Below are 15,577 nucleotides of genomic sequence, written 5' to 3'. Positions count from 1 at the left end.
ACTTCCATAAAAAGCCATTCTGCCAAAATAGAAGAGCCGTGTGAAAATCTGTCAGTTTAGATAAAGACAGTAGCAGGACAACCTGGGGGCAAGAGAGGAGGATCCAATGTCAGCTGTTGAACTGACACATACATCTACCTCTGAAGGCCTCTCTTCTTATGATGAATAACAGCTAAGGAAAGAGGGTTACCACCACCCTGTCTATCCCATGGCACTTTGCTGAATGCGAGGATGGTCCTGCCCTGAGAGGATGTGAATATTGGGAAGGCTTGAACAGAGCTTGGCCTGGAAAAAAAGCATGGAGAACCTCTGGGAGAAGCGGTCCTCCATGAGATGCCTCAGTGAAGCAAAGAGATTAAGAGGTCAAAGCAAAAAAATGAAGTCCCATGGCCTGAGTTAGTTGGGAGTTTCAACATACGCACGAGTTACAGAATTAACTTGCTGCTTGCTGAGGAGCCTCGTGGGTGCAGCTCCAGCCCTGTCCTGAGCTAAAATGATGAACAATTGGTTAAAAATTTAAAGCATGTTTTCAAAGCAGCTTGTAGCAGCGTGGGCGCCAAGAACAGGTGTTGGAGCTTGCCCCGTAGGGCTTGGTTCTTCACAGATGCAGGACTAATTTGGCACCTGATTTCCCAGGCTGGTGGTTTACACAGCAGCTGACAGTGTGCATGGTTGGGATGTCTGGAATGTGTTCACTGTAGGATCAGGTAAACTCTGCTCCATCTGACAACGAAGAAGTAGTTGCCAGAAGGCCCTTTGGGTGCAGACTGTGGCTTTGAAAATGAATGCTTGTTATGTGCCGAAATCCTGGGCAGCTCTCACTGAGAAGCCTGTGGGCAGGCTGTTCAGAAAGGCAGGTTTGATTTCCATTAGCTGGTGGGGAGTAGTAGGCTAAGAAGCGCGGGGTGTGAGGATCCCAGTGTGAAGTCCTTGTGGGTCTGGGTCTGCTGTGCAAAAGCGTGTTTTCCCTTCCAGGTGGCTAAGAATCTGAATGAAGTGGGACTTATATTCCCAGGAATTAAATGCCTGCAGCTGTCTTTTGAAGTTGGGGAGAGGAGTTAGAGCTGCTGACGGTGACAAATACCAATGGGGTGGAAGCATTTCCCTGCTCTAATAACTCATGCTAATGCAACCTAAAGCCTTCACCATTCAAAGTCAGGGGAAGCTGCAGGCGTCCCAGCTCTGAGATCAGAGCAGCCATTCTTCACCTCCCTCTCCAGCACTCAGGAGGGGTTGCAGTCTCCCCGGAGCACCTTTTACCCTTCATTTTTCCAGACCCAGCCCAACTGCCATACGTCTGAGCAGTGCCTTCCCCTCCATTGCCAACACCCCTGCTCACTTCACTCCTCCGTATCTGAGCTCTCAACTGTTTTGCTTTCTCTCTGCACCTTTTCTTTCACAGCAGCTTTCCCAGTTCTCATAGCCTGTACCCTGTCAAAGCATTTCCCTTGGCTCTTGGGGCCTATTGCGGAAACCCTCTTGCTCCCTGGCCTCGCTCTCTCCAGCATGGCTATTGCCCTCTGCCAGTGAAGCCAACCTGCTCTTTGTCCTCCGGTCCTGCTCACCCGCCCTGCCAGGGCTCAGCATCCTGCTTTCCGTTTGCTCCCACTGCTGCTCGCCTGACGGCTGCCTCAGAGCCATTTACACGGCAGGAGCTGATCCTGCTTTGCACCCTGGCTAGAGGCCCTCAGAAACCCCTTCCAGCCCTACTCTTTCTAATTTTAAAGTTAATGCCCGCACAAAGTTATAAACAAAAAACTTGTTCCAGAAATCATTCTCCGGGGTTTTATAAAAGCATGGTTTGCAGTTTCCCGTAGCCAAAGCAGCTTTTGTCTGCTTGTGTACACATACAAATAGCAGGGAGATGGCCCTTGCCTGGGCAGTCTCTGATCCTCAGGAGGTGCTTTTGGGCAATATGAGCACAGGTGAATGATAGAAAACGTTCAACTGGAATAAACATTGGAGTAAACTTGTGTGAAATACTCCTGGGCTAAGCAGTGTATCTGTACATGCATGATGCTTTGTCCAGCACATTTGGAAATCCTGGTCAAACTATCAGCTACTCTTTTTTTTTCTCCCAAGTAAAACATCCATGGGTGAAAAAAAAGGATCATCCCAGAGAGCCCCTGTTGTATGGTAAGCTTCAAACAGGACAGACTCTCTGCTCCTCCAAAGTTTATTTCTTGGGCTGAGGAGCTGATAACGAGCAGGTGAACATGAAAAGCAGCATGGGAAAAAAAATTCCATGACAGCCCAGGGGAACAGCAATAGCGGTGGTCATAGCAAACCAGTACAGCAGACGTTTGGAGTTTGGTCCCACTCCTTTGAAATAAAGCCGAGCTTTACCCTGGATTTTTGTGATATTTGTGAACAGAATCCTGGGATTTGCAAACATTTGCTATATATCACCTCCTCTTTCCCGCTGCCAGCTGCAAAGCACTTCTGCTGCTCTTCCTTGGAAAAAGAGGATTGCACATTGTGTGGTTAGCAATATTTCCACCTCTCTCTTGCTGTTTTTCCATGCCCTTGTTCCTTGTTCCCACAGCCCAGTTCAGGCTATGAAATAGCTTTGCCCTATGAACCATTTTCTTCCAGCAGCTTTTGCAGACATTCTCTTTGGTACATGCAGCCCCCCAATGACAGCAGCAGTTTTGAGGAGGCTTGAAACATCCTAGTGACCTGTCCTGGTGCCTCTTGAAGTCAATGAGGTTTGTGCTTAGAGGGGGCAGGATCCAAGCCAAAGTGTTTGCTTTCCAGGTAGAAGACTACCAAGAATCAACCCTGATCTCTCATTTCCTTTCTTTTTCTTCCTCTTTGCAGGAATGGACATACACATACAACCACCAAGTCCGCCAGCAGCAGCTGTGCTTGTCCGTGTACACCCTCTTCCCCGGTTCCCAGGTGCTGCTGTCACCTTGCAAAGAAGGTGACAACAAGCAGGTGAGCCCTTTCGCTGATCCCCCGTTTTCTTTGAGGTTCCCTCTCTTTCAGCATAGTATTACTGCATAGCAAATGGCCTGTGCACTCTGACTTCATCTGAGAAGCACAGTCTATCGGGGAATACAGACTCCAGCCCGTTCAACCCTTTGCCTCTTAAATGAGTGTGTTGATAAGGATGTCTATTAATGCGGGTGGTGATCTGGATACTTATCTGCAGAAGTCAAACCAAAACTGGCAATTTAGTTCACACGGGCTGCCAGTCAGCCAGCAGACGCTAACGTTTCTTGCAGTTAATCATCAAGCTGGCATTTGAACCAGTGACCTGGGGAAAAAGCTGTTAGTAATATATTATCTTCCTGAAGCCAAGCAGAGGCTGAGCTTAAATGAGCGTGCTTCTGATGGGAGAAATACTCAGCATGTGCTCTGCTCGGTGTGGGTTTGGGGACCCTGTTCTTCCCAGCATCAGGCCACAAAGGCTTAGTGATGACAGTCCTCTTGATGCTGGAACAGTATAGGAAAAGTATAATGAGGAGGAAGCTTGTTCACCCCTGTTTCTCCTCTTGTGTGTGTCTCTCCTCAGCGATGGGGTAAAGTTGGGTCACACATTGAACACATAGCTTCACGCTTCTGTTTGGATACTGAGACCATTGGGGACACGAGTGAGAGTACCAAAGAGCTTGTCATCAACCCTTGTGAGAGCACAGCCATGAGCCAGCGTTGGGACATGGTGATGTCTTGACCTACTGGAGGACTTACACAGTGAGGATGGGCACTCAGACGTTGTTACGTGCAGCCGAGATGTACCAGATGGAGCTCAAATGCAAAACCATTGGGAGTCCTTGTGTACTATGGGACAGGAGAAGAATCATTCAAGTAAAAATAAGGACATAGTGCTCCGAGTTGAACAACAAATGTTGTCCGCAAGATGTGCAGCTGGTATTGGCCTGTTGGTGGTCATACATTAAGAGAGAAGGCATGGCAAAAAACCAAACTTTAAATGTTTTAGAGGGATACCGGGACTCCTGTGATGGGTCCTACAGAAGTTCAGTGTGCACAGTATTGATTAATCTCTCTGGAAACACAGGTAGAAGAGCCTTGGAGACCAAAAGGAGACTTGGACTCAGCAAAACAAGCATCTCGATAGCTTTTGAGGGGTGAGGCAGGTGCACAAGGAAGGATGTGCCAAGGGATGCTAAGAAACATCGGCTGGGATCAAGTGGAAAACACTGAATTATCTTTGCACTTTTCATTGCTGTGGATGAGTTTGTCTTCTGCAGACAGTATAGGTAGAGGCGTGTTGCACATTGGAATTTGTATCCGATCCACGTATGTGCTGTGTATACAGAGGCAGGGCAGTTGTTTATGGCTGTGGCCAGGATCAAACCAACAAGTAATGAGGGAATCCTGCTCTGTGCTGACTGCATGTGGGCGTTGTTGAATCTCCAAAGCCCAAGCAAACACAGGATTCAGTGTTTGGGATTAAAGGATATAAACTGCTGTGAAGCTGGGAGGAAAGGGAGTGACATGATTATTTCTCCTCTCTGAAGGCCACGGGGGAGCCTCGGTCACTGAAAACTCCCCTATAATCTCACTATGTGTCTCTCACTGCTTCAGATCTGGACTAAGTCAAATTTTCACTTTTCTTCCATAAAAGTAATATTTTTGGTAATTGAAGGTAATTGTGTCATATTTCTGTTTCCCAATTTCCCAATTACAGAAGAGGGGACTCCCATGAAGTGCTGCTACTGAAGGAACGGAGGAGGTAATTAAAACTAGAGACTGCTCTGAGAAAGGAAAAGGGATATTACCTGGTTTTGCTTCCCAGGTATCTTGTAGCTCAAGATGTCAAGTACTGAAGAAAGTTTGAGATTCCCCCAGTCACAGCTGTGAGCAGGGAACCCTGGGGTCACAAAGTACCTCTCTCCCAAAGTCATTTAGCATAGGCAGACTTGGCAGAAATTATTTCATCAGCTTTTGGAGATAAGTCATTAACCAGAGGTCATGTCAGGTGCTATCACTACGTGGGAGTGAGGTGACTGCCAAAGAGGAGTAGGACAGAAGACCTCAGAAGGGGTCTTAGGAGTAGAAGACCGGAGGGTCCTTTCCAGCCTGTATTTCAGAGCAGCTCCCACTACAGCAACAGGTAACAGGCAGTGAATCACCAAGAGCTGTGCACACAGCTCTTTTGTAGTAACAGCTCTCGAAGAGAACTTTCGCAGGACTGTCAGTGTGACTTGAAGAAAAATACAGTTTGTGTCTCTAAAAATGCTAGGGTTTAATGAAAATCCTATCCTTTGTTTCCTGTGCTGCAAACTGCAGGTAAAACACCGTAAGCTTTGAGCCTTCAAGTGCTCTGAGCATCCCTTCTTGAATAAATTGCTGGCTTTCAGGATTTTACTGCCCCAGTTTCGCCTCCCTCAGTGCTGGGAGAAAGCTGTATGTGTAAATCTCCCTGCTGTTAGAGGCAGAACCAGTAAAACTCTTTTATTTACAAAAGGTCACAGGGTATAAATGCCTTCCCTGTGCTGCCGTGATTACTAACCTCATCAAGCTCCCTTGATGCAAACCTCAAGGGCTTCTGTTATGAAAGGGCTGGAACAAGCTGTCATTTTGTGGTGGGAGATGGTGTTTCCATGTCACCACTTTGCACAGGAAACAAGGAAGGCACTTAAAACGGAATGGACCCCTTTCACAAAGAAGGGGCATGACTTTGGGCTCCTTCTATTTAATTGAACGGAGAAATATCAGACTTACTTTTCACACCGGCAATGACAGGCAAGTGATAGTAATTCCCTTTCTAGTGCTTACAAGGGAAAGCAGCTCCCACGAGCCTGAAGCTTAACATGTTCACACCTGTACTGTGCCTACAACCCAGGACTGCCCAGCTGCTGGCGCTTTGATTCTGAAAATTCAAAGATATGAACAACTTGGCCTCAGTTTTGAAGTCCAGCACCTGGCAGGTACACTCTGAGCAGGACCTCAGACCTAGCTAGCTTTATTATTTTCCATCAAAGCTGCAATTATCCATTCTGCTGACAGCCAAAGCTCTCTAAACAGGTAATGCTCTTCTTTGCCTTAGCAGAAACAGCTACCTCACTACAGGTGTGTGTGCTTGAGCACACCGACCCGTGGGACCTGCAGGGATGTATTCCAGGAAAAAGTTGTTTGACCAGCTTTTTGGCTCTCTTGCCTCTTTCTGAAACCCAAATGCTGCCATACCAAACCCCTCCTATTCCAAAACACACACTAAGGTGATCACCATGAACTCGTTTGAGGGCAGTGGAAGGCAGGCAGTGGGGAAGGTGACACCAGCCGTGGTGTCCCCTACCAGAGAGCAGCATGGTTCAGCTAAGTCTCTTGCAGGCCCACAAGTCACCAAGTACCTAACAGCCCTGGGGAGCCGCAGCCACTCGGCGAACTGGTGATTGTGGCTCATGCATCCATCAGCTGTAACCCTTAGACTACAGCTTATTTCGTGATCCAAGAAATGAGATTAGCCCCATGGATCAGCAATGTTTTCGGAGAAGCCTGAGGGTATCAGCCTGACTCCTGAGAAGCTTTATATAAGCAGGCGATGGACTGGCAGTCCCCAGAGTTAGCCCCAATACGGCATTTAGCAAATCTGCTTAGTGTCCCTGCAAAGAGACCTTGCATCATGTCAGGGGAAAGGTTAACTGCTGCTGAAATGCAACTTATACCTTTAGGTTTATTTCACTTATTAAAATACACTGGAGACAGATGAACTTTTTTGCTTTGTATTTGTTACTTGCCTAGACATTTATTATCATGCTGTGAACAAATATACATGACATTGATAGGTGTATCTAGGTGGGCTCATATGCCTATACCTCTTAAGACCTAATGTCATTTGGTAGTAATGTTTTTTGGTAACATTTTGCACTGACTTGAAAGAACAGAAGGTAAAGTAGAAAATACGGTTCTAATCCTGGCTGTTGAGCTTTGTGACAGCCTTTATGATCTCCAGGTAAGTCACTTCTTGTGCCTTGGGAAAATTAGATTCAGAGCAGGAAACTCAGGGCTAGAACTACTACTGCCTTTTAAAGAGCTAACCAAAGCTATGCAAAAAAAAAAAAAACCAAAAAAAACTAAAAAAAACCAAAAACAAAAACAAAACAAACAAAAAAACCCCACAAAGCACCTTAGCCTTCCCCTTCCCTCCCGAAGGAGATCTGTGTTCTAGTGAGAACAAATCTGTTCTGGTTTTAGTTGGGCTAGAGAAGTCTTACAGTCCCTACCTTGCTGCTTATGTGATTTCCAGATGTTTTGTGCTCATCCTCTCTCTGTACCAGCACAGTACCATAAGACAACAACACAAAGAACCAATGCTTGGTTAAGAACCTCAGCTTACAACATGCTGATGTAATAATTTAGTAGTAAAGAGATGGAAACTGAATTCAAAGCTCTTTGATTATCCAGTCATGCAATGGGAAAATAGGGCTGGTGGATGAAGACTGGAGGACTGTGGTTCAAGACAAGCACCAGCCCTGAGCGCTAATCCCTTCTTCTGCTTCTAGGAACAACTTGGGATAGCTAACTTCATTTCCCTGCCTCAGTTTCCCAAACTTTTAGTGAAGACTGAATGTTTTGAAGAGAGTATTAATTTTGGTTGCATACAATACCAGCAGTACTGGACTGGCAAGGGACTGGCAGTCTCTGGAGTTAGCTCCATGGACCCTTATTATCTGCCTGTACAGGGTCTGGTTCGGATGGAGTTAATTTTCCTCATAGCATCCTGTATGGTGCTGTGTTTTAGGCTGGTGACCAAAACAGTGTTGATAACACACAACAACGTTTTAGTTATTGCTGTGCTTGCGCAGTGTCAAGGCCTTCTCCATCTTACTCTGCTGCCCCAGTGAGTAGGCTAGGGTTGGGCAAGAGGTTGGGAGGGGACGCAGCCGGGACAGCTGACCCAAACTGACCAAAGTGATATCTCATACCATATAATGTCACACTCAGCAATGAAACTGGGGGGGGGGCGGTTCCACAGCAGGTGTTACTTGGAGACTGACTGGGCATCAGTCTGCAGGTGGTGAGTGACTGCCTTTCCATCACTGGGTTGTTGTTTTTTTTTTTCTATCCTTTTCCTTCACTTATTAAACTGTCTTTATCTTGACCCACAAGTTTTTCCCAGTTTTGCCCTTCTGATTCTTTCCCCCATCCTGTTTGGTGAGGAGTGAGCGAGTGACTGGGTAGGAGCTTAGCTGCCAGCCAGGGCCAACCCACCAGACTGCCCTAAGCAAACCAGGGTCCGAGTGTAACCGGCTGGTATTCTTTGTGGCTTGGACTCTGATCACAACTGTGCAATAGGATCTGCGCTGCTCAAATCTCAGATCTTAAAAGTTTTAGTGAAAAGCTATGGGCTAGAATTGTTTGTAGAAGCAAAAACAAGCAGATTATACACAAGCAGCAGAAGAAACTGTAGCTCATTAATGTTCTGGCTAAATTAATTTTGAATGATCAGTCCAGCTCCAGTTTTAATATTACGTGGCTGCTTTAGTTGGCTGAAGAGTTTAAGGAAGACTGGTGTTGGGTGTCCAGCTTACACTGAGACTTAAGGGCTGAAATCCAGTGGAATTATTCCAGATTTATGGATGTTTTCCATTTGTCCACTGTTCTGTTACTCACTGGAAGTGCCTTCAGAACCCTGTAAGAATAAAAACCTGTTACAAGCTACTACTTCTCCAACTGAGTCTAAATAAGTTTCAAGTTGAGCTGCATTTCAGCTTAGAGCTGATGAAGAGCAACATATAACTTTGCAGGTAAGAATGCTGCTTTTGTGGTGTAGGGGGCTGTTTGTTTTCTCTGGTATTACTTGGGCACAAAGGAAATCCAAGTTGCTTGTGCGTGATATACAAAAGAAAACATGACTGAGTTTCAAGGTTGGGTTTTGCATAAGCACTCGTCTAGTAATTATCTATTGACTATCCATCACAATGAGTGATGTCTCTCATTTTCCTGTGATTTATGTGAGGGAAGTGTCCAGAGAAGATATTGCTACTGTACAGGGTTAAATTCAATTGTAAAACCTACTTACCAACCAACCAAGGAGGAAAAAAAGGAAAAGGAACATCGAAAGCTTGTATGTAACCTGATACATGTAATAAAAGAAAGATATTGCAAAATCAGGACTGTTCCTAGGCTGAAAGGTTTTGGAGTGTGTAGGGTTATTTTTAAGAGAAAGGAGGAAAAAAGAGATCTGAAGTGTGAACAACTTTATTGACTGTAAACATACTTTTTTCCTGCAGTCTCTGCAACCCAAGCTTTCTTACCTTGGGCTGTGAGCTGACTGCAGACAGAAGTGTCCTGGCTAGCCTGTTACCACCTTGTAAACTGAGAGAAGTGGGAAGAAGCAAACTCCCATCTAAAGGTTTTCCTAGTTTTAAAATTTCTTAAGTTTTACCCTGTGTGAGGGAGAGGGTTGCTTTCCCTGTAGGGCAGCAGCCATTTCTGCTGGAGCAGCGAGCCTTTTGCCAGGATGCTCAGAGCACACGAGACACCTTAATGCTGCAGCAGGACCCTCTGCAAACTGGCAGTGTGACCTCCTGGCTGTGGGCTGGAGTGGCTGTTCTTTGTCTGAGTGAGCTGCAAATTCAGCCTCAGTGACTCAGAGCTACACTGTGGGGCCAGGTTTGTAACACAGCACCAGAGCAAAATCGCCCCATCCTGGGTTGTCTTACCAAAAAGAACAGGTGCCTCTGCAGTGCTCCTGTTGTCCTTCAGAGCAGCCATGCTGGTATCGGGTATTAAATGTGCGCTACGTGGTCCCAACTAACTCTGACGATGGAGACACAGTGATCCATGTGTCTGTCTGTGTTTCTGCAGCAGACAGATACAATGCCATGCCTCCTTCTCTCAGCTTTGGAGAAATTGTCTGAGCCTATTTTAATGGAGGTCAGCATCCTGGTACTGTGATGCTGTTCTTGCATTTGAAATGTTTTTAGACTAATCAATTTTAGAAGCACTTTGAGCGGTTTTCATGAATTCCGATCCTGCTGATAATTCCTGGATCACCCCCATGGACATTCAGCCTATTTTCTCTAGCAGAGATGATGCTTGTTTTCTCTAAATGCAGGGTCAGGCCCAAAATCTACATGCAGTCACAACCTGATCCAATGGGAATTTACTAACATTAGCTCTGACTTTTTTGGACTAAGCCAACACAATTTAGATAGCTATTACAAGTTTTACTGGACTTTAGCTGCTTGGGGCCACCGACAACAAGGACAGGCACAGCAATGAGCATTTCACAAGAAGCAAAAGAGCACGCGGTGTTGGGAGAGTGCTCCTGATCTTCATCCTTAGGCTGCTTTCACCTCCTTACTAATCCTCGGGGAGTTGATCTGAGGAGGGTTGTGCACAAGCTGAGGTGAAAGGGAGTTTTCCTGGAGGTTTGGCAGTGGTGGCAAGCAGTGGCAGGTAGTCTGACTGACTCATGAACTGGTGGAAGGCAAGGCGGGTGGGTTCACAAGATGCACAGTAAGTTGTGGAGGTGTGAGGCTGCTGCTGCAGTGGGTCAGGTGAGACTGGGGAGTATCCAAGGACATTACAAATCATCTGAGCATGAAAACGCCTGCTCCCAGAGGTGCAGAGAGCCTGCGTGGATCTCAGGTCAGCACCCTGCACTTTCAGAGTTTTTTAGTTTGACTGATAACTGATGCAGTGGCTTGAAATGGCTGCCCCAGAATGCTGTAGGGGTTAAAAGAAATTTGCTTATCTGATCACAACATATTTTCGCTTCTGTTAGTGAAACTGTTGTTAGAGTGGCAATGGATTTTTCAGTGCCTTCGAAGTGAAACCTTGATTTGGACACGGCACGTATGTTGATAATGAGCATTACTTGTCCTGTCTCTGCAGCTTTGCGTTGCCAAACACTTTGCAATGGATCCTTAGCTTGAAAGATCACAGCCACTGTATCTTGAAATTGATTTTCTTCTGCAGAGAGATGGCTGAAGCAAAAACCAATTTGGTTTGTATAAACTACATTAGATATAAGAAGATATCCCTCAGAGTGCACAGGATCACCTTTGAAGCCATTTTCACCCTACCATGCATAACAAGTTGCACAATAAAAGGAATTTCTTACAGCTGATCTGATCTCTACCCATCCGTGAATTGGCTCTGAAACGAGATAAACCTATCTCCTCTAATTCAAGACAGGTGTATCCTATTTCCCAATCATATTACAAGACTCATGGGGCCTGGTGGTGTAACCCAGAGCATATTACCAGGGCAAGTGAGGCAGTTTTATCTGCTTTGAGGGACTTGCCTTGCAAATAAGGTGCTAGGTTGCTCCCACTGCCTTCAGGAGGCAGCAAGTTGGTCTGTGAGGTTCTGCCTGGGCTGCCAGTTGGTAAGTGGTGGCTCTGGAGAGTCACGCATGCAGCCAGCTTGCTTTTCTCTCTAGGTAGGTTCAGTGTCTTGTCTCTGTCTTCTCCCCTTCTCTGGCTGATTCTGTCCTTCTAGACTGGTCCTTGGCTGGTGCCTGTCTGTTTAGGTATTCTGGCAGGTAGCCTACAGAAAACAGCAAAGCAGAGAGTATGCTTTAAAGGGAAAAGCGGGAGCGGGGTGGGGGGGAGAAAACACAATAAAACTACCACCTTTCCCTCTCTCCTCCCTATCTCTCTTGGCTTTTTAAAATGGGTTTTCCTGATGTGTGCTAGCAACTAATTTTTAGGATATCTAAGAGGTACGAGGGCTTAGGACACCACTTTAGTACTGGAGATACAGGTGCATTTGCAGTACAACTCCTTTCTGGAGTCATCCCCTCTCTTCTCTCTGCACAAGGCTGCCAGTTCCAGTTGTGCCAAGACTGGGTATGTTTTGTGGGTCCTGCATTGCCATTTTCCCTTGGCAGGAGTGTCAGCCTGGCTCATGAACAGTGAGAAGTTATCCCCAAACAGGAGCAGATGGACTCCTAGCAATAGATGCCAACTCAGGTTATCCCTGAGACAAAAGGGAAAAAGATGCTGGCTGACCAGGCCTGGGGCAGGCACTGGCCCTTCTGTGGGGGACAGGGTGATGCTCACAGCTGAGCTTGTTGCCTTTGGTGGCAGAAAGCAAACCTTCGGTTGGTTTGCCTGTATGCAGTTGTGGAAATGAAAGGTCCCATAGTTGTGTATCACAATAATTAATGGTAGTTGTCAAAAGGTTCCTGAGAGCTTATGTTCTCATACGGAAGGGAAAGGAAAAATTCATGGTGCCTCAACTGGACTTTGTAAGAAGTAACTGGATTGGGGAAAGAAAAGTAACTTGTCCTTAACCTGACTTCAACTTTCTGTGGCAAATAGTAATAGTAGCAGCTGTGGGTGGGTGGATGGGTGCGAAGGGACTACATGCTATCTGGTCTCTGATTTAAAAGGTCAGCCCTGAGCTATTTTAATACGAGGCATTGGGGAGTTAAAAGCTCTGCTTTCTATATTGTGTGTGCTGTGTGCTCAAGTGTGCAGGGCTGTGCTGGGACCTGGGGAGCATTATCTCCCCAGGCTTATAGTGATGGCTTGTGGAGGATCACTGGCGGCGAGCTGTGCGTGCCCTGGGTATGCTATACCTTCCTGGTATGACATGTCTGCTCCTGGGCGGACCGATGCCAACCTCAACGGGGCCAGTGGGAGCCCATTTACCTTTGGTGAGACCCTGATGGAGCAAGAAGCCAGGCCTGTTCAGGCAGTTGCGAGTTGTTCCTCGGAGGCTGCTCTTTCTGGGGCACTTGGCTGTCTGGTGCATCCTGCAGCCTACTTGTCAGTGTATTATCAGTTAATTTAAAATGACTTAAGCAAACCCTTATCAGTGCATGAGACCAAAGGGTCTTAGTGGACATGATGACAAGGAAAGCTTTTATGAGCCACTTCATAAAGCCAAATCCTCAGGAGCTATTGAGGCCATAATTAGATTTGAGGATAATTTGATTCTTCCCCCCCACCCCTCTGTCTTTCTTTCTGGTAGCAAATCAAGGAAGAAATTGGAGCATTCAGTTCATTCTTGTGGAGTCAGAGTGTAGCTGCCGGCTCTTTACTCAGCAAAACAAAGAGATTACAACCTGATACCAAGTAGCCTGGGAGAAGTGTAGGCATGAAAAGTCTAGTGGCTTTTGCTGTTGACCCTGTGGGTCCCTTACGTATGTGCCTGTAAAAGGCCTCCCAAGCCTTAGGAGCAATTAATGATGAAATCAACTAATAACAAGATCTGCAACACAAAAAGGAAACTAGCCAGTGTTTTGTTATGGGGAGAAAATGAGCAAACCAGCAGGGGACATGCTGATCGTGTCTGATTCATGTTGTCTCTATAATCCCAGCTCAAGTTTTAACAGCCCAGGAAGATGAATTACCCACTCTAACCAACACACAGATCAGCATGGGGTTTATTAGAAGCAGGCTATCATTTAACAATGTCAAGAGTGTATTTATTATTAAGCAGTAGACTCCACAGTGTAAATGGAAAACGATTATTCCTCCTTAGACACCAAACAAGGTACGTTCATAAAGCCAAATGGCCAATATATTGTATGATTTCATGAACACAAATACCAGGTCTACTTTACTGGACCTCAGGGCTTTCTATGTTTAGCGAGAGACAAATAAACCAAAATGTTTTGAGCTACTGGAGGACAAAACTGTATACCATATGCTAATTTTGACTCTTAAAACTCCCTGGTGACTTCACCCCAGTGACTTGGTAAGAAACCAGAGAGAGGATTCTGGGTTCAGCACAGATGGATTGGTTAAAAGTGATCGCATGTGGGCCATGGTACGAAAAACAGGCAAGAAAACTCTGTGTTAGCAACTAGACTGCTTTCTAATATGCACTGAGTATTTTCAGCCTAGAGATTGCTCAGAGTCCTTCACTTTTCCTTGAGACCTCTGTCCTTGTCCGTAGGAAAACCAATCAGTAAAATGTATGGTAATACACAGCAAACATTTTGGTTTTATTTATCACTACATTAAGGTACCCAATACGGAAGCATAAATAATATGGTTCCAGTAAACTACCACTTAATGTATTAATACTTCAAGCTGGATTTGTGGGAAAGGCTTGGGGCTGGCCACGTTTTCAGTCCAGCTTTGCAAATCTGAAGCATTTGGTCTGTAGGACCAACAAAAATACAATGCTCTCAACCTGTAGCACAGCCAAACAACTCTTAAGCATTTCGCAGTTCTGCTATTGCTGCACAATCAAATGGCAATGACAGCAATAGCTTTTTGGTCTAAATGTGGGAAAGAGTTACTGGGCACAGCCGTTTGACTGATGTGACTGTCTACATTCTTGGGCTGCCACAATTGGCTTTGAACATCACCAAAAAAAAAATCTTTTCTTTGCAATTTATGAGGTCTTCTCAGCCATATTTTTAACTTGTCCTCCTAACGGCCCTGATGGGAGATACCTTGAAATGTGACAAGGTGAATTCTCAAAATTTAGAAGCCACACTGCAGAATGAGCTGAGAGCTGGGGCAGGCATGGAGCAAATAAGACAGACTACTTTTAACTTTCACCCTTTTTTACTGGCTATCTGGGATTACCTGATTTCTGAAGTTTAGGTAATATTATACACATTTCTTAAAATTTCATAATGTCACTTTCCTTAATTTCCTTCATTTCTCAAATTAGGGATTTGTGAACATACTAGATTGGAAATGCAGGATATGGGTTATGCAGAGTCAATTCTGGCCTTTAAACTTGCTCTTTACCAAAAGTTGCTTTGTAAAAAGAAAAAAGAACCAGTTGACTTTTCTAGTCTTTTCTTGTCATGCATTTAGAAAAGGGAAATACCAAATGTCTATTTGAATGTATTGGCAAGTGAAGCTGGTCTCTGCATCTGGCTATGTGGGGCATAATATCTGCTGTTGGTCTGGGGCATGGATCTGAAGTGTCTTGCTATAGTAAGGCTTTTTCAGTTCTCCTCACCTTCAGCATTCAGTTCGTCCAATCAAATTTAAAGTGCTTTTGTGTTTCACTGCCATTCCCATCAGCTGCTTCTACTGCCGAACACAGTCTGCCACTGTTCCCTGAATTCTCTGCAACCATTATCCATGATCAAGCCATAAAAGCAGATTTGGTATCATCTCAACAGGAATGATTTTCATCTAGGCATGATGAATACCTCTTGCACTCTAATAGCTTGGATTTGAGCCATGCATAATTTTTGCATTAATTATATCATTACTGTTTAATTGCTGCAATTAGCAGCATCACTTTCTCTGAGCCATCACGGTCATCATATGGCCTCCACGTTATAGCAGGCTCTCACTTCTGCAGGCTCCCACCTGTTGGGGCAACCTATGCTGATTCACATGTATGGGATGTCCACATGGAAAATAAACACACAATCCCAAAATGACAAGTCTGATTGTCTGCTGCAATGTAACTGTAAGCAGGAAGACTTTCTTCTGAGGATATCAAAGAGCTGTGTTCAATTGACTAAAAGGAAGAGAGTACCTGAGCTGTTCTCTCTTCTTTGTGAAGACACCTAAAACCCTGCAAGGTGAGTGTAAAATGGTGCCTCTCTGAAATGCTCATTTTTCATGTCCTCTTTGTGTAGCTTCAGGTGGCTATGCAAAGTACAGGGAAGCTGGAATCAGGTTTCAACCTGAATTTTAAGGAGCTTCATAAACTCAATTTGTAT

The 15,577-nt window shown here is 45.3% G+C and overlaps 1 protein-coding gene across 1 annotated transcript in view; it reads left to right on the top strand.

The window, feature by feature from the left end:
• Window positions 1–3,679, top strand: part of GALNT14 (polypeptide N-acetylgalactosaminyltransferase 14) — a gene marked incomplete at its 5' end in the record, with an annotated part of 21,012 nt that extends 17,333 nt beyond the window's left edge. The window contains 2 exons of the mRNA XM_009699901.1: window positions 2,821–2,940; window positions 3,521–3,679. Of these exons, the coding sequence (XP_009698203.1) occupies window positions 2,821–2,940; window positions 3,521–3,679 (279 nt within the window). The remainder of the gene's footprint in view (window positions 1–2,820; window positions 2,941–3,520) is intronic.
• Between the last annotated feature and the right edge of the window lie 11,898 nt (window positions 3,680–15,577).

Source organism: Cariama cristata, unplaced genomic scaffold (genome assembly GCF_000690535.1).
Source record: "Cariama cristata isolate BGI_N322 unplaced genomic scaffold, ASM69053v1 scaffold6625, whole genome shotgun sequence".
Classification (NCBI taxonomy): domain Eukaryota; kingdom Metazoa; phylum Chordata; class Aves; order Cariamiformes; family Cariamidae; genus Cariama; species Cariama cristata.
This window is presented reverse-complemented; position numbering and strand designations above follow the sequence as displayed.